General features: G+C 43.3%; 1 protein-coding gene across 1 annotated transcript; it reads right to left on the bottom strand.

Moving 5' to 3' along the window:
- Positions 1 to 13,980: 13,980 nt before the first annotated feature.
- Positions 13,981 to 18,903, bottom strand: LOC128754609 (alpha-internexin-like). Its single transcript, XM_053857339.1, has 3 exons — positions 17,819 to 18,903; positions 16,529 to 16,653; positions 13,981 to 16,446 (listed from the first exon to the last, which is right to left on the bottom strand). Exons 1-3 carry the CDS (start codon positions 18,860 to 18,862, stop codon positions 16,182 to 16,184), a joined length of 1,434 nt encoding a protein of 477 aa, XP_053713314.1. The 5' UTR covers positions 18,863 to 18,903; the 3' UTR covers positions 13,981 to 16,181.
- Positions 18,904 to 19,192: the final 289 nt, after the last annotated feature.

Here is a 19,192-nt window from a genome sequence, read left to right as displayed (position 1 = left end):
TGGTCCTGTCATAAGCAAATCTCCCTTCACTCTGATGACGTCATTCAGGTCGTCTTTGTAAGTCAGCTGGGGGACCACCAGCATCTGCCTACTCCCCTCATGTGGGAGTGTGTGTGTGTGTGTGCGGGAGGAGGAGGCAGCAGGGTGTGGCTGCACCTAACAAAGGCGGCTTTGTTATGGCTCACACATGTTTAGGAAAAACATGCTGTAAATCTCCACTCCTGAACCATCCATTGATTTTATGACTGTGATCTCCGAGGCATTAAAAACACCTCTGAAAGGTTGAGATTCCTGCTGATGCTGCTCTATGAATGCATCACTGGTTCACATTAAATGGCTATTGCTTACATTTAGATGAGACGGATCACAGTCTCATGGGGTTAACATCCATCCTTTCAAACCCTGCTCATATGAGACCTACATTAAAAGGCACTGGTTCTGATTGATGTTACTGTTATCTTAGAATGATAGACACAAGTGAGGACCTGCTGTGGTATCGCCTCCTTTATTGAATCATTGCTGTCTTCAACATGGAAGTGTGAGAATGCAGAGTGGGCGTGGCAGATTTGTCGGACTCTGTCAGAGGAAGCATTTACTTAAACCAGCAGTTTGCCTTACAAACGTTTGCTTCAATCACTGTTTGAAATGACTGGCTCCAGCTTCCATGATCGAGTCAGCGACTGAATGTTCATAAACAAGACACAGACAGTTAGACTTCAAGTTAAAGGTGCGGTTGTATTCCAGCAGTGGTTACCTGCCCATTTAGAGGAAGCGTTGTATTGTACCTACTTGTCTTTCTTTGAGCTCTAAACGTCCAGGAAATGCAGCAAAATTCCTCCACCGAGACGCACAAGTGAATAATTCATGAGGTGTGACTCTCAGAAGAGGTTGAGAATGCCTAGGGTGGAGAAAAGGAGGGAAGAGGGAGTGATAAAAAGGATGGGAAAAAGGCGCAGTAGGGTGGATCTAGAGGTGAGTGGCTGGGAAGGTGGAAGTGAAGGATGTAAATGAGATTTCAAACTCAGAACGTGGGAGTGGAGAGATGCAGATCGAACACAGTGTGAAATATGGCTTATCACATCTTCATCATCTTAATAAAAAAAGCCTCATGCAGTCTTCGTATATTATTAAGACGTTGTTAAGCCTGTGTGTCTGCCTCTGGCCTGCAGAGGTTTCTGTGTGTTGGGGTGCTTGTATGTGCGTGCATGAAAGCATTTCTGAGTCTTCTGCTCGCTCAGGCAGATTAATGGGTGTGAAGGCAGAGCGGAGGCACCAGAGAGCTCAGGTTTAAAGAGTAAAAACCTGCATAATTCAATACTGACCCAACTACAGAGCGGGTTTCTGCACGCAGTTACTGGATCTGTTATAGACAGTAGCAAAGGTCTGTACGACTGGTCTCCACTTTTTGGGTTGAGTACAAAGGAATATAAGAGCTGAGGTTGGCATATATCAGTGTAATCTTAAATTAAAAGCCCTATTATCTTTATGATCCCAAGAGGCAGCAGAGATGCTATGACTCATGAGCTCATCATTTAGGGTATGCTGTATTAATATTAGTCAATACTAGAGGTCGCATTAACATGTTCTGCAGAACTAAGATCCCAACTACAGTTTTTCTCAACTCCCAGTGTCCAGGGAGGTCTCCAGGAGGAGACCACAACAACTGACTTCTGTTGATTCAGAGGAGCATCGAGTCACCTTGAGCCTCTCCTGGATCACCAAGCTTGTCAACTCATCGCCAGGGGTAATTTCAACTATTCACCTAGTGAAACTACCCAAAGATTCTAAGCAAAATACACTCAGTAAACCAGAAATTTTCCTCCCGTGTCTCTGCTCCATCTTCCAAATCCATGCTTCTATCTTCCTTACTTGAGAATATGATGCCCAGATTATGACCTAGAAGTCATATGATTTAGGTCATGTTCTGTCATATTCTTTGGATCTCGGAACGGACCTGCGTTACTGTCGGTCATGAGACTAGTTCAAGAGTGCTGGCTTTTATTTGTGTTTATATCTGTGGTTAAACAGCCCCTTGCAAAAGCCCAGAGCAAAACCTTTATACAGGGTGTCAAACTGATCCACAATAGGAAGGGTTTTTGTTCCAATCCCTGCCCTACTGGGAATTGAACTTGCAATTTGCAAGTCATGGCGGCAGTCCCAACTTTAGACTGAGCTGAGAGCGTAAGCGCCAAGAGAACCAACTACACCAACAGGACCTTAAAGACAACATTACTCGCACAAGTTTGTACTGCTCCACTGCTCTTCTTTGTGCACGTCCTATGTATTGGGAGAGTGGCTTGGTGGAAGCATGCACTCTCCTATCCGTTTTAGCATTTGAAATTTCATTGATATCATTAAATGTCAAATTCAAATGAGCTCAAGGGTTGTTGAGGTCATGTGGCTGCTCTCTCAAAAGTAAATAATCTCATAAATAATCCATAGTTTTTCCACCCTCATAGAATAGAACTCCATCCTCAAACTGAACTTCCCTGGGATTGCCTCAATCCGACTTTTCATCAGCTTGTTGTTTATGCTCACTCAGCATTCTCCATCAAACCAAAGGAGGCACTTAAGCAGACCCCCCTCCACACTGCCACCCCATCCTGGCACGATGTGGTGCACTGCAGCGTCTTTATCACCATGAATAATGCAGATCCCATCTAAAACTAATAAGGCAGTGCGACTCAGTCAGGAAGACTAAGCAGTATTTAAGCCATTTCTGTTGTTCAATAAAACTGATGTGTTGCTGCAACTCATTTGGCTGGTTAAGAGATGTTTGTCCGGAGGCTGGAGTCGGGGCCACCAGGCAGGGATGCTCTTTGTTTCCCGCTGTTTTCAGATAGATACAAAATTAGCTTTCCTTTTGGTCCAGCACACACACACACACACCCTGAATGACAGCTGCTGGGAGGGCGAGATAAAGGAGTGGTGACCAATTTGCTGAAGGTCAACCTCCTTCCTTTGGAATATATCCTTAATGAATGACTGGAACCATTGGCAACACTGACACAAAACTATATTGTGGAAAATCCAAGACAATTTGGGGCTTTTTTATTTGTATTTTTTTTCTACAATGTGTTTATTGTGTACCATTATGTTGCTTGTTTGAGTCCCTTCTCTCCCTCCCGCCCGGATATCCAGGACAAAGGGCTGGCTGATAAAATCACATCCCACCTAGCTCCGCCGGATTAAACCCTGATTGGCTCGATTGGATAAAGGGCTCAGCGCCCCTTTACATCGTAGGTTATCACTTTATTTGCGAGATAAACACCTCGATTCTCACCAGTAATGCCATGAAGCAGGAGGCGGATTTGAAACAAGGGCATAATTGACGTCTTGTCCTTCAGTATAGAAAGTCTAAACATGGAAACAAAGAAATAAATCATGTCTTTGTTTCAACATTTGAAGGGGAAAGGGAACATGGAGATGTCCTTAGGGACCCGTCAGGGCTGTGCAAAGACAAAGACAGGCGGAGGTATGGCAGCGTATCGTTCTGAGGGCAAACAGCAGAAATGCTTCACCTTAACATAACTGCAAAAATGAGTAATTATGAGAATAAATCAAATCCCCTTTGGTTATTTGGAGTGAAAAATCCTTCAAGTTTAATTAACATGATATTTCTCCTGGAGCAATAAAGGGGGCTGCACTAATCGTTTTGTTGTGTAATGAAAAGGGACATGTGTAGTTAGCTGCCTGAGATTCATTTGGATCATGACTCTGGGTGGGAACAAGCCCCAAAATAAACCACCCCCATCACACAGTGGGTGAACAGGCTGCGCAGCTGCAAGAACGTATAGCCCTCTTGGAAAAATAATAAGAGATACAACTTGAAATAAAGGAAGGAAGTCGACATTATGAATATTGCTGGACATTTTTTATTTATATTTATTAGGAGGTGGAGAAAGGGGGGGGAGGGAGGGGGTAAGGAAGGAGGAGGGAAGGCTTCCCGGGGGGGAGAGGTCAATAGGAAGGAGAAAGAGAAGGATGATCGTGACGAAGGTAAACACATTGTGGAGGAAGATGTGGAAGAGATGATGGGGATGCATGGTGGGAAGGTGAAGGAGAAGAAAAGGGCATATGGAGGGTGAAATGAACAATGTAAGAAAGGAGATGAAGTGGGGATGGCAGAAGTTGAGATGAAGGGAATAGGGGAGTTTGATGGTACGAATGAGGCAACGAGAAGAAGATGAGAATGAAGAGTAAAATAAGAAAATAAGTGGGCATTAAAGAAGGAAAAAGTAAGTGAAGGATTGTGGATCAAGGGTAGAGGAAGGAGAAGAGGGATGAGAAGAAGAGGACTGGTGAGGTGCAGTGGAAGTGAGGAGAAGAAAAAGGAAGAGTGTTTGAAGGGGGGTGGAAGACTGATAAAGACAGAGATTGAAAAAAGTGAAATAAGGATGTCAGGAAGAAATTTGTAGACGTAATAGAACAAAGGATGCACAGCAGAATTAGTGAAGTAAGTACACAATGATGAGGAGGCCAATGTGAAGGTCATAAATAATGGAACATAAGGAGGAGCCAAGGTGTGAGAGTGGACATGTATAATCTATGTTTTACTCAGCAAACTCATGGTGCGATCATGAAGCCCCACACGCGTGTGCACGGGTGATATACGACCTGCACCTCGACTCCAACATGCCATTGATCCAGCTCCATCGATCTCTTTAACCGCGGGTCTGGCGCCACAAAACCCAACACCAACATCTGCACACGCGCTCATGGTTCGGATGCTCTACTGTAACCACTTCATCAAGCAGGGTAAATATTTTAACAGTTCACCGGTTGTCTAAATGAGCTCGGGTCCCAGCGGCCCTGAACCAGCTGACACTTTTAATCATGGTCGAGACAAGATAATGGAATTCGTGTGGTGTTCTCGGCCGATCAATAGCTGTTTATGTGCGGACAGTGAAACAGTATATCAGCCTGCGGGCAGACTGCCAGCAGCTGGGGAATTACTGTAGTCAGCAGGATCTGAAGATGGAAGCGAGCGGAGGGAGGCTTCCAGCCCATACACACATGCACACGCATGGTAGTGGTACACTAACGCTGGGGCTGAGCGCTGCAGCTTTCCATGAATAATATCTCACTTTTATTTGATAATATTTCAAAAGTGTTCTGCCTATAGAAATTAGTTAGCCATCATGCTTTGTTTCTGAATACAAAGTGTTTTTAGTGCTTGCTTTCAGGTAACCATCTGATCTCCATAGACCGACTGTGTTAGGGAAATATGGTGCACAATGAAGTTGCTGGTTTAAGATTATGAATGATGCCTTGCAATTTCACTGCGCTCACCCATGACAGGCGGGTTCGACCGAATAACTCACGTCCGGGGAAACACTGGGTGCTTCTGCAGCAGGCCATCGCTAATCTTAATGTCTTCACGCAAGGCTGAAATTGATATTGTCAGGAAGGCGCCTTCCCACCAAGCCATCAGCCACAAATGTTTTAGGAGACTGAAGGGCCCTTCATTCTGCTGCTATAATAATTGGTCAAGTAAATGCTTTCATTACTTATATGTCAGCCCCAATACAGAGCGGGACAGAGGTATTTATGTGTCAAAGGCTGTGCTAACTTATTGCACGGGCTAAAGGACGGAAAATGTTTGTGCCTGTGAAAGGTGCGTGAGTTCATAATTCTAGGTGCGGGGCGGGGCATAAAAAGTATTTTCTGAAGATGCAAAAATAATGTTGCAAAATGCTTTAAAATTATGCTGTAAAAATGAAATGAGTACCACTCCACTGTTCTTGAGTTGTTTTCTTTCCACGCTCTCTATTGCAGATAAGGTTCCTCAATCCTGTTTCCAGAATCAGTATCAGAAAAACGTTATTAATACCAAGGGAAATTATGTTCGTAACATGCTCTGTACTCAACATATCACAATAAATTAAAAAGAAGCAATATTATAAAGTGCAAAAAAAACTATACTAAAGAGCTTAGAAACCATGTGAATAATGTGCAAGAAAATGCAGTTCAAGAAGAATCCTTCACTGTGATTTTTTCAGAGGTGTTGTACGTTTTTATTGCCACAGGAAGAAAGGACGTCCTGTGGTGCGCAGGCTTTGAGTTGGGTAGTCTCAGTCTGTTGGTCCATGTGCTTCTTTATTGGACCACGAGCTGGTGAAGGGGGCGGGTGATGTTGTCCAGTATGCTCCTTAGTTTCAGGAGCATCCTTCTCTCTATAACCGTCTCCAAGGAGTCCAGTTTCACCCCCACCACATCATCAGCTTTGCGGATGAGTTTGTTGAGTCTGTTAGAAGCGCTCTTTTCTTCGTTTCTCCAATCTCACAATATATATATATATATATATTTTTTTTTAAGATTAAATACTGATAATATTGGCGTTTCTCATTAAAATAATTTGAATTTAAAAAGAGCAGGAAAGTAAAAGAAAGGTATAAATACAAATCGGTCATATTCTTTGTGTTTTTGACCTCATGAGGGCCACATAAAAACAGACAAAGGCATGCATGTAGCCCCCAGAAGCACTTTTGCCACCACTGTTCCAGATCATGGAAGCAAATTGGGACTTAAGTACAAAATTTAATTCATATTTTTTAACTGCCATTAGACTACTAGACTCATTTTAATGTCTTTGTGAACTATGACCTGTCCATTTCAAACGGGTCAACCCCACATACGACAGTAAAATGCGCTGCTTGTAAAAAATATCCAAATTTATGATGATAACCTGACTTTGAACCTCTTTTTTGTTTCACATGGCAAGAAGGAATAGAAAGACAAAATGCAGTTTGGTGGGGGCCACCATGACGCAGACAGCTGGAAAGATTATTCGGTCGTCAGTCGCTCAGTCAGTGGTGGCTGTCGTGACAAGTGGAAATAAAGTCAGAGGCTCGCTGATGAAGCAGCCGAAGATGATCATGATGATGACCGCTGGATGCCAAAAAATAAGTGTCATGGCACGTAATCTCTGCAGATTATAAAAATGGTGACTTTGTGTAATCATCTTATGCATGACATAAATTGGTAATAGCAGATTTCGACATCAGTCTGTTTAATTCTTTGTGTTCTGGATCTTAAAAGATTATTGTGCCCCACATAAAAGAAAAAAAAAAGCCAGTGGACCCATTTTTGCAGCAGCCCTGCTGTGTGAGGCTCAGACCGTCCATCAAGCCACAGATAAGATCTATGCATTCTTGCTTGTTCTTTGAAGGAAAAATGTGTTTTCCCTCAATAAATTATGTTTTAAGTATATTTATGGACTTTCCCTGTGTGGGAGGAAGACCTGGGGCGCACCAAGGTGCCCTCTAGTGACTTTCTGAAGTGAACAAAGCCTGCGCCTCTTTGTCTGAGGAGCTGCCTCTGCGACTTTGCACCAGAGACACATTATTGTTAGAAGTCTAATTCAAATGTTGGAGTCGATTCCAGGTAAGCCCCATTTTCCTGGATTAAGGGAGTGGTGTTGGGGTGTAGGACACAGTGGAGAATAAGCGAATCAATCTCTGCCTGTGATGGATCTGAAGTGATCAGCTGCAGAGAAGACCATCTCTCCTTTATGTCTCATTATGTGTCTGCACCTGATAAAAGAGCGATGATGAAAGATGGAGGAGGGGATCCGAATGCACCTCCCCCGCTTCAATCTTTATCCTCATCACAGATGCAGTGTGCTGGCCTGGACGTTTGAAGACTAAACCGTGTGTGAGGCATTGGTGATGTGTCAATAATTTGGCCTCGGGGGCCAAAAAAGATCTTAAATCTGTCAATACGGGGCCCTGTGGTGCTTTGTGTTCGAATTGCTCCTGCTCAGCGTTGCACACTGCAGATGGGAAAGATGAAAACAGCGCTATATTGCGTCGCAGAAGCAACCGATGAACTTGGAAACCAGTTGCATACACCAGCTTTTTCCAAAAACAAAGAAAAAAATATATCAGTTGTGAGGCTCCCAAGCACACATTTGCCTCATCGCTTGTAAAAGGATCAACACACATGACATTCATGTGGTGCCTCACGTAGCGTGTCTGGTGAGGATGTGTGCCTCAAAGATTAATGCCGGCAGATTTGTGCGTCTGACCTCGCCCAGCTCCACATCTGCTCCGGAGCTCAGGAAATCAGTGTGAACTCGACAGGACCGAGACACCAAATTACCGCGGCAGCAGGCGAGACAAGCCATTTTAATATTTCATCATGAGCCCAGAAATAAAATCATGATGATGTCGTACATCTGATCCGGTCTGCGTCCCGAGGTGGGCGCATTAAAAGCCTTAAAACCAGATTATAAATAGAGGAATCATTTGTAAAAGACCACACAAAACTGTACTCTTCACCTCAAACACTGGAATCTAATAAAACGTTTATTTTGTTTTATTTTATTTTATTTTATTTTTGATCTTCCCAGTTCATTATTTACTGCGTTGTAAATATTGATTAGTTGCTTTATCTATGGTTAAAAGATTGGAAAATATACTGTCTGACAGATGATAGATATGAGGAACGCGTAAAATTTGGCAAACACATGATTGTGAGCTAGATCTTGCGAATAAGAGGAGCCAGTGCCAAGACAAAAATGTAGCAGTGAGCGTTGATGCCAGGAAGGCTTTTGATTCAGTGACAGGGGAAGTGCTGGATTCAATCAAAAACTCATTAATGTCTTAAATCCATTTACCCCTCACCAACTGTGCGGATTAAAATCAATGGCAGTTTGTCAAAAATGGTCAAATTAGAAGCAGGCTGTCTCCAGGGATGGCCACTTAGCCCTTGTTTTTCATTGTATTTATACCGCCACTTGCTTAAGCAATAAAAGAAGATAAAGAAATAAGAGTAGTCCTTGTTGAAGAATAGGAAAAAAGTCTTCAAATTTCCAACATTCTCAGTGTGAGATGCTCATTTCTCTTTTGCTTAAGCATGACACGCCCATTTACTAATATTGCTCGCTGTTTCTCACAGTGAAAGAGCAGGTGCCAGTGTGACACTGCATTGTAAAATCACCGTGACCCTTTTACCAGGTTCTACATTTTATTACATTTGGCTACTATTCAGTCTTGCTATAAAGAATTATGATTCCTTGACGTTGGACGTCATTCATGTTTAATGCCAGCAAAAAGAGCTTCGGAACATTTCTCCAAAAGTTAATTCCCCCACACTGTATTATCAGTTTAAGTCTGAACGAAAAGAAGGCTTGGCACAGCTGCACTGATAATGGTGATGGGTTCAGCTGGCCAATTATAGATGAGGAACTGTGGGCATTAACCTCTTGACCCCAAAATGACAGGGGCCATTTTGGAACAAGATATGTCCTTAAGCAAATTTTCAGAGCCCACACTGTCCTCAAATCTTAAAAGATCATTTTTCTCTTCATAGCCATGATCCAGTCAGTCATCACATTGCTCTGACACTCTTCTATACAGCACAGTTTGCTTCAGGACGTGTCCCTCTAGACTGTTCTGCTCCTCGGAGCGCCCGCACCTGAATAACAAGTCTCTTCTGGTTTCAGGAAACAGTTAAAGGGCAGTAAACAGGAGTCATTTTGCCAATAAATTGACACTATTTATGTGATTTGTTTTGCTTTCGCAAACCCATCTCTCTCATCGCTCACATTACACTCATACAGACAACCTTGTTTGGGCTCAGGTTTTTTGTTGTGTGCACTTTCCGATACATCTTTTTTTAAGAAGATTTTCAAGTGCGCTTAGCTCAGTCTAAAACATAATGTCACAGTCGGGCCACTGCAACCATAGCAACGCTCATATAAAGGCCTCCTCTGTCTCTTCATCACCGTCTGGTGTGCTGCTGCAACTACCATAACAAGCTGCTATGGGGTTTCCCAGAAACGTTTCTCAGCTTTTTAGTGCACTCTATGATAGGAACACAAAAAAAACTGAGCCTCATAACCGGGTTAAAAATCAGACCTGCCTCATGTGTCCGCCTATAGAAATCGCCGTATGTGTATTGTTCAGCTTTTTGAGTTGAGTAAAATGCTGTTTAAAATGTAAATCTCAGGGTAATTAAAAAATCCCTTCTCTCTAAATCAAATCCCTCTGCATTACTGATATCTTAAAGTGATAGTTTCCATGCCAACCATTTCCCTCATTAGCTCAAAAGGATGCTAATGAAATTGTGGCCTTTCCCTGGTTGAACAAGACACAATAGTACTCCATCCCTCCCCGGAGGGCGATGGGTGGAGGTCAAGGACCATCTTGGCTCTCATCTTTCATAAGGGATCTCCCTCGAGTCGCCACGTCCGCAGCATCTGCTGTGCTGGTTTGTTATTAAAAAAAAAAAAAAGAAAGCAGTGAGACACTTGTGATTGATGATGTAAAAGTACATGAGATATCACTATAAACGATTGAAGAAGGATGTGTCTGGCTGCTGTATTTGGGAAAACCTGCAGTCAACATGCTGTTTCATCCTGTGACATGGTTTCTCTGCGAGAGCACTTGTTCCCTGGGGCTGCCAGATGATGTCAGCAGTGGAATCCAAGGCAACGGCACCTGACAGTCTCACACATTGCTTAAAGGCACAACTACTGTACTCGTCGTCCGGTTCATGGCATTGTAGAGACTGAAACACTCGGGTATAAATTCATAAATATAATAATAAATAAATAGAATTTATATTGTGGATGATCACAGACTGTTTCTGTTGAATGATTCAAAGGAAATAGAGAAATGTAAACTTAAATAATGGCCGTTGTTTTCACAGGCAATTCACGGAAAAGGTTGTTGTGTCTTAAAAGTCTTCATTTTGAGAACACAAATACACCTGTGAACAAGAAAGCAAATGAAAAACAGCTCACTGTGGAAGACAGTAACCAGAGACCTGTGAAGACTAGACAATCAAAAGTCGGATCATGGAAAAGCATGTCCACAGTATCTCTTCTTTACCACTGTTTACTTCCAGCAAGGTTAAAAGACAAGGTGTAAAGGCGCCCTTTTATTGCCTCCTCACAGCCAAGGGAGCAGGCTACTGGCCATTTGGGAAATCAATTAGATACAGTTTCCTCACGAGGGAGTGGCAATAACACTAGAAGACAGAGATTCTTCTTGTTTAAAGTTGCTGCAGCCAGTCACTCTCCGTCATCTTAACCTGTCTTGGACATCCTCCCTAATCAAACTGGGCCTCTTCTTGTCCTTAGTGTCCGTAATCCTGAACCTGATTGGTTGGTCTTCTCTTATACTTGGTGCATCCACCGACATTAAGCTTTGTCCAAAATGTCCATCTTTTATCTCCTTGTATGCAAACCATCGGAGGACGACCCCCCTCACTTGGTTTGGATGTGCTGTCTCCTTCTTCTGTCCCTGTGCTTTCTGGTGACACCCAATGGAAACCCCAGAAGCTTTGTTAAGACCTGAAAATATGAGGTAAAAGGAGAAGAAAAGGAGGACAACTATTGAGTTATGAAGGACAACATACAATGGAGGAATAGGTGTGACTGGGGAGGATGATCAAGGTATGCTAAGGTGGGAACCCTAAACGGAAAATGCAAGAATAAAAGGAAGACAAAGTATATAAAGAGAAGTAAACATATCTGAAGGACATGGAAGTTATGGAGGCCAGACTGGACACATGGAGACAAGTGTGACAATAGAGAAGATGCTCAAGATTGGTTGATGTTCAGGAGGCTGTAACTTCATCTTCTCCCCTCTGATCAGAAGAAGAACAATACTTTCTGACTGCTTGTAAAATGAGAATTGCTGAACAATTTATCATGGGTACTCCAGGGAGAGGCTACTACAGGTCTACTATAGGTCTACTACAGTCTGTGGAGCTCAGCTCAATGCATTAACTACACTGTTACACCACGAGAGTCAAGTAAATCCGACCATGCCTAGCGTGACATCATCAAGTGACACCCATATTTTTTCTGGATGTATTCAATCACAACCTGTATCTTTTTGTGGATATAAATGTCTAATGTAGCAGGAAAAATATTTTAAAACTATTTCTCAAGTGCCATTTATTAAGGCAAATGTAAAAAATGTAAATATAAAATCATCAGAAGCACTGACACAGTTTACACACAAGAAAATGGGTTCAAACAAGTATTAAAAAAAAAACAACAAAAATGCATCAATTATCCAACCACCACTTCATGACTTAATGAAGAAAATGTATGTGAATCGCTTCTGTCAATAACTCTTTGCTATTGCAGATAACTTTAAAGTGCAGTATAATACTTCTTTTCTTGTTTGGATGGGTCGTCCTGTTGTTATTGTTCAGCTAGAAACACTGCGACCCACCTCTGCGTGTGTTCCTGTGCACCGATGTTGTTAGGCCAGTTCAGCGAAGAGAAATGACTTTGACCTGTGCGGGCTGCCACACAGGTAAAATATAGATCTGCGGCCCTGGAGTCTCATTTTCAGCTGCAGCACGGCACCATACGGGTCGTTATTATCAACAGACAGAACATCAAACATTCCTCTCGCTGCACACAGCCTCCTCCATCTTGACAGGGTTGCAAATGAGAGAGAGATTTACCCAGGCTGTGATGCAGCGCTCCCACTGAAACATGTTGCACTCGTGTGACTTGATAATTACGTGCAGCTTTCTCAGGATTGAATCAGTTCTCAACTCAGTTGCATGGTGATGAAACATATGAATGTATTTCATTTTATGCCTCGCCTAAGTGCTTAACATTCAACTTCAACTTTCCTCATCGCTATTACAAACAATGATATTTTGTTTGTTTGTTGATATCTTGTAGCATTTTGGCCTGCATGGCCATCTACATCTTTAATCCCACTAGTTACTCCTAATTCTTTTACACGCAGCCTGGGATGACAGGGCAGTTTGGCCGAGGATTAAAATAGAAAGTTAAATTACTCTTCAAGTTCGACGCTGTAGAGGAGGGGCTGTTTCATAACATGGCTTTTATGGAGGCACTGGAGGGATCTTCTGGTGGCGCAGCACTGCGGGGTTATAAATCTTTGAAGAACCTCCACACCACATCATGGCTGGCAAGTTTTACAGTGGGCTGTAGAGATGAGCTAATCACTTATGACCCCTTGGGCTTTGGGTGTCAAGGTCCAGGCCTGTGGAGGTCTAGGACTGAAAAGCAGAAAAAAAGATCAATACATGGATCTGTGGCAGAAACAAACAAACTGCAGTCTACAGATAATTTGATGTTCCCAAACTCAAAAAATCTATCTATCTATCTATCTATCTATCTATCTATCTATCTATCTATCTATCTATCTATCTATCTATCTATCTATCTATCTATCTATCTATCTACCTATCTGTCTGTCTGTCTATCTATCTATCTATCTATCTATCTATCTATCTATCTATCTATCTATCTATCTATCTGTCTGTCTGTCTGTCTGTCTGTCTGTCTGTCTGTCTGTCTATCTATCTATCTATCTATCTATCTGTCTGTCTGTCTGTCTATCTATCTATCTATCTATCTATCTATCTATCGTCTGGTGAGTTTTACAAAGACAGTGTTTACAGCATGTCACTTGACTGTCAGCACATTGGAAGAGTTGAGAGTGGCTTTATACATAAACTCTGCTTGATCATCACATATTATTCCATCTACTACTCTACTACTACAACAAATGGGATTGTTTGTTTGACATGGCAGATATTGCTGTCTCACCTCGGCCTCTCATTGCGGAGGTCAGTCATCAGCATACAGTGAGTTCTAAGAGCGCCCCTTGCAGGGATATACAGTGATATACTGTGTATAGCTAATGCAGTGTGACTCATAGAGAAACATATACATGATGAAAGCTATTTTTTTCAAAGTTTCAAAATACCCGTCTGTTTTGTGGAATTGAGGTCTTGTTTTCTCCAGAGCTATCAGGTTTTATAAATTCAAAATTGTGTGCCGCCAAGATTATTTTTATGATTTTATTTATTTTAAAAAGTAGCAGCTGACTTAACATTAGTACTGTTTTTACAGACAGCTTCAGTGAGTTTGTGTCCAGCTTGAGGCATTGACCTCGCCGTCTTCATTCCAATACCGTACTTTACTCTCACAGATCAGTGCCAACGTGAAGCACAGGCAGCGACAGCATGATGTCTTTGTTAAAGTCTTTATTGATATGGTGTCAAACAGCAATACATATGCAGTCATAACATAGTGGTATAGCATCTACAATCAATCGCAAAACATCTTTTTCAAAATGGCTGCTCTACGAAACTCTCCTAAAGAGATGCTAAAACACTTCACTGAATAGAATCACACACGTCACACACATGGCCAAGTTAATGCAGCTGGTGTTTTAAGGCAGTTTGCATCCTACAGGTTTTGTTCTACGGCTAGAGTTGAATGCTTTGGTGCTAAAGTCTGGCAGTGTTGCAGTCGTGAATTGATGGATGAAAACTCCTTTGGCTTACAGTGGAGGACATGAGAGCGTCCCGAACGTATTGTGATTGAGATATTTGTCACCACCGTTGCCCAGCCTAAAGTCTAGTTGTGACAGTTGTGCGTAAGACCACTCACACACACACACACACACACACACTGAAGCAGCGCGCATCAAGCCTCATGTAATTCCACAACAGCCTAGTATGCAAAAGTTAGACACAACCTCCTTTGTTGTGGTACCGTTGAGCTGTGGATGGATGATCAAGATGAGCAGCAGGAGAGTCAAACAGTTGGTCAGCAGTGCACACTGGTGCAGTGAGGATCTGTATAAACATGTGATTTCTGGAGGTGAGTTCAAACGATAACAGTATTTCCATCCAGTCATGGCCACAGTTAGCAAGAGAGGTTGCTCTGGTTTGGCAGGCAAGTGACCGCAGGTTGGTGAACAAAATTCTCTGGGTTGAGTGCTGTTGTGCTTGAAAACACTCCACATGAAAGCTGCATCACAGTCATAGTTTCCCAGATGAGCAATGGTGTTTTAGAAATTCATGTGAGTGTGACATTTAAATTCAACATTTCAAAGAACATAGCCAAAAATTGGCCTCGACTCAACGTGTGTAATGCTTGTTTAGCTTTTCCTCAATTTATTCCTTATCTTGCACTGTAAAAATGTCACACCTGTTGTGCAAAATCCAATAAATCCAAAAGTGCTGCTTAATAAAGGTTATTATGGAGTCCAGTAAGACTTGTTGAACAGTGATGTATCCTGCCCGCAGTTGTGTGCTCGGTGTGTGCTTTATCTCTGAAACCTTCCGAGCTTTGACAGTCGAAGTGAATTCTTGTCTTCAAGTGCATACGGTAACACACGCTGGAATGCATGGGTTGAAACTCACAGCTTGTTATATAGAAGCAGCTAGACCAAAGTGAGACCAGGTAAACCCCTGACAGGGCTCAGGAACAGGTGCTACGTAAGTGCTCAGATGTGTGACGGTGAAGAAAGAGGACACTGGTGAAGTGAATGTTTCCATAGGCGCCATTTGTATGGCAGCAAATCAACCTCCAGTTTTTACATTGAAACCTCACCCTCAGTCCTCGGCTTCATATTCTAACCTGCGTTCAAAGACTGCTTTTAAACCCCAACGTTCTAAAACGTTTTTTTTTGGCTGTGTCGGTTTTTTGGCAGTTCCCCTGCATCAAGTACTGAAATTAGCTTTTAAAATGTTAACGTCATAATTAATGTACGTTCATGAAGGCAGAACAGATTATGGTTCACAAACGTTATTGTCAGGTTTACTGACTTCCCGAACGCAGTGTTAGAACATGAGCTGAGAACCTTTAGGCAAAACATACATTGGCACCTATGTTTGTTCTTTAATGCTTTTCCTTTAATGTTTATCTGAGGAGGGGGATTAAATAAACGTGTCAACAAACCTCAGGAGCGAAGGTCACCAACAACACAGCATCTTACTACTTTGACCCATAATTTCATTTCTTACTCCCATTTTGGTTTTTGACTGACAGCGGTCTCCTCGTTGTCGCACTATTCTTCTTCAACATAAGATGTTCTTCTGTTTATTTTTTTAATGTTGGTGACCCCAGCGCCACGTCCTTTACTTTAGTCACTTGTGGGCGTCAAAAGGAACCATCTCAGACCGGTACACATCCTAGTCTGGAGAGTATAGGTATCAAGAGGTGGAAGGATTTACCAAAGTAGTATCTAACCAAGGAACCAAGCAGGTAAGGTCAAACCTATTACTCTTGTTCTACGACACTCACGACCACTTGAACTTTCAAACGCTACAATGATTTTTAAATCCACAATGTGAGTATAGTAATGGCTGAGATTTGTTTTTTTAAACGTAAGAGACTAGAGAGATTCTGGCTGGTCAGGAGCAGGGTTTTAAATAGGATTCTAGTTTTTCTGATTCTCAGTGCCTTCCGGCTGCTTCTCCACCTTCTTGGTGGTGACGATGGTCTCCTCGTACACTTCACGTTGCGAGACCTTGGCCGTGACCTTGCTCGCCTGCTGGTCTTCATCCTTGCCTTCCTTTTTGGAGCTCTTGCCAGAGCTGGTGTAGACACGGGTCTGGTAGTTGTAGCTCGGGCCACTGCTGATGGCTGGGCTGGTGTAGGTCATCCCTGTTCCGATGCGGGTCTCCTCGCCTTCCAGCAGCTTCCTATATGGAGATAAGAGCTTTAAAACTGTCCAATAATAATGTAGACGGCACCCTGATGTGCACGGATGGAAGGAAGTCTCACCTGTATGCTGCAATCTCAATATCCAGTGCCATCTTCACATTCAGCAGGTCCTGGTACTCCCTCAGGTGACGGGCCATCTCACTCTTGGTGGCCCTCAGATCGTTCTCCAAATCCCCCATGCTCTCCTGAAGAAACAGACATGAGAACATTTTTATTTTTATTTTTATTTTTATTTTTATTTTTATTTTTATTTTTATTTTTATTTTTATTTTTATTTTTATTTTTCAGCGTATTGGTTTGTTGGTCTGTGTCTGCCACACACTCAGGTTTCCTCCCACAGTCCGAAGTCTGGCTGGGTGGCTGTTTGGCTCACTCCTAAAATGCTTAGTTTGCAACTCATGGCCAACCAGGAATGCAAAATGTGGGGAGACTCAAAAGCTCTTTTTAACAAAATCCCATCAGGGCTAGTACATGGTAATATCAAAGGACCATTTATGGTCAATGATCAGCCATATTTTGAAACCAGTTTATGATCACAATTTGATTATCTTACTCTCTACTGACATAAATTGGAGAACCCCAATATTGTTACTTCGTTTTCTTTATTCATTGATTTCTTTAGCTTGCTGGGACAGAGAGAAGCAGTGCTGGGATTGTCAGGGCAGCACATGACAGGAGACTCTCCATGACATTCTCAGAAGCGATTTATCCAGATGTGGATGGCTACACACACACACACACACAACACATTCATGCTGCTTGTGTGTGCGCCTTTGTCTTCCTTGGCCAACATGGACAAAGGTGAGCCTATAATAAAAAGGAGGCACACAATAGAGCAGCATTGTGAGGAAACATCTTAGCATTACTGCACCAGAGTTTATTTTATAAAATATAATTTCAGTTTTTGCTTCAAATATTTTCAGAAATTCATTTTTAAATAATTAATTTCAATATGCTCAATACGTTGTGCATCGTATTTATGATGTAAAGCTCACCCACAAGTTCCTTTTTGTATTATAAAAATAGCTCGCTGCTTTGAGGAACACCGTGGCCTCGTAAACAAAGTGATCAGAGGGAAATGATCGTCTTTACTCATTTGTATTTTAGTTGTAAAACTAAGCAACGTACTGAAAACAAACCGCGTTTATGTTTTTCGATATATTTTCCGGGTAAATCTCCAACGGCTTTAGTCAGTCGTGTCTCTATGGCGAGGACTGTGGGCGTTGTCAGCTGCGACGCCTGGTTGAAGTCTCCCGAGAGACTTTCAGTACCATGGACAGAACCATCTGCGCACTCGTCGATTTGGCTGGCTTCTTATGAAGATAAAAAAGAGAATAGAACGGGATTTACCTGGTAGTTTCCGATCTCCACACTGTGCCTTTCCTCCATCTCCCTAAGCTGCTTCTCGAGAGACTCGTTGGTTCCCCTCAAACTCTCGATCTCGATGGTTCTGGACTGCAGCTGCCTCCTGAACTCGTTGACCTCCTCCCTGCTGGCTCGGATGGCTTCGTTGCCACGGGTTGCCTGCTCGGAGAGATCGGCGAACTTGGTCTTGTACCACTCCTCGGCAGACTGGAGGTTCTTTGACGCCATGGACTCGTATTGACCTCGAATCTCCTTGAGGGCGGAGGTCAGGTCCGGCTTGGAAACCTCCATCTCCACGGACACCTGAGCCGCCTGGATCATGTCTGACAGTTCGGCCACCTCCTCGTCGTGGACCTTCCTGAGGAAGTTGATCTCGTCGAGGAGAGATTCCACTTTCTTCTCCAGGTCCAGGCGAACCATGGTGGCGTCATCCACGTCCTTCTTGAAAGCCTTGAGGGCGGCCTCCGCCTCCTCCCTGGCTCGGAACTCCTCCTCATACTTTCCCCTGAGTTTCTGCAGGTCGTCTTCGATATTGTCCCTCTCGATCAACAGCTGGGACTTCTCTCCGTTCAGCTCATCCAGCTGGGATCGTAGTTCTCGGATCTCCTGCTGGTACAGGTCCGCCAGGCGGGAAGGTTCGGCCTGGCGCTGCCGCAGCGCCACCAACTCCGTCTCCAGCACTTTGTTGTGCTGCTCCAAGTTGCGCACTTTCTCAATGAACATGGCGAAGCGGTCGTTGAGACCCTGCATCTGCTCCTTCTCGTTGGTGCGGATGATCTTGAACTCATTGTTGACGACGCTACTCTGGGCCAGGTCGATGGTGTCCAGGGGCATCGGAGCAAAAGAGCGGCCGGACTTTCTGCTGTAGCCCAGCGCCGCGGAGCCGGTGCGCGACGCCGAAGAGGACCTGTACGACATGCGTGACGAGGCGCCCATTGATGGGCGGGAGGGAGAGGAGGCATAGCGGGGAGATTCCCCGAAGATCCTCCTGTAGGAGGAGGAGGAGAAGACTTCAGATCCGTAGCTCATGTTGCCTGTTCCGGAGAAGGAGAAGAGGGATGGGCGCGTCCGCTTTATATAGCAGCACCAGCCCAACACCAATTACTGATCCAGATGCGTCACTGCTCCGGTGTGTGTGCGTGCGTGTTGTGTGTGTGTGTGTGTGAGAGAGAGAGAGAGAGAGAGAGAGAGAGAGAGTGTGTTGCACAGAAAATAGAGCGCCCCTTATCACTTTATCATTGCCAGCTGGTAAAAAAGTACTTATGGATAAAGACCCAAACCCTTTTTTATGACGAGCGCATGTCAAATGCAAATTGCATTTTCATCAAACATAACTTTTATCGTTCAGTTTTCCTCAGT

The sequence above is a fragment of the Synchiropus splendidus genome, chromosome 2 (assembly GCF_027744825.2).
Source record: "Synchiropus splendidus isolate RoL2022-P1 chromosome 2, RoL_Sspl_1.0, whole genome shotgun sequence".
Lineage (NCBI taxonomy): Eukaryota > Metazoa > Chordata > Actinopteri > Syngnathiformes > Callionymidae > Synchiropus > Synchiropus splendidus.
The sequence above is the reverse complement of the archived record's forward strand: the minus strand, read 5'-3'. Positions and strand labels throughout refer to the sequence as shown.

Bases quoted from the DNA above. Each gene is read 5' to 3' on its own strand.
- LOC128754609 (XM_053857339.1), bottom strand. From the start codon at position 18,862: ATGAGCTACGGATCTGAAGTCTTCTCCTCCTCCTCCTACAGGAGGATC. The intron at 16,654-17,818 runs GTAAATCCCGTT...CTGTTTCTTCAG, and splicing joins TGGAGATCGGAAACTACCAG to GAGAGCATGGGGGATTTGGA. The intron at 16,447-16,528 runs GTGAGACTTCCT...ATCTCCATATAG, and splicing joins ATTGAGATTGCAGCATACAG to GAAGCTGCTGGAAGGCGAGG.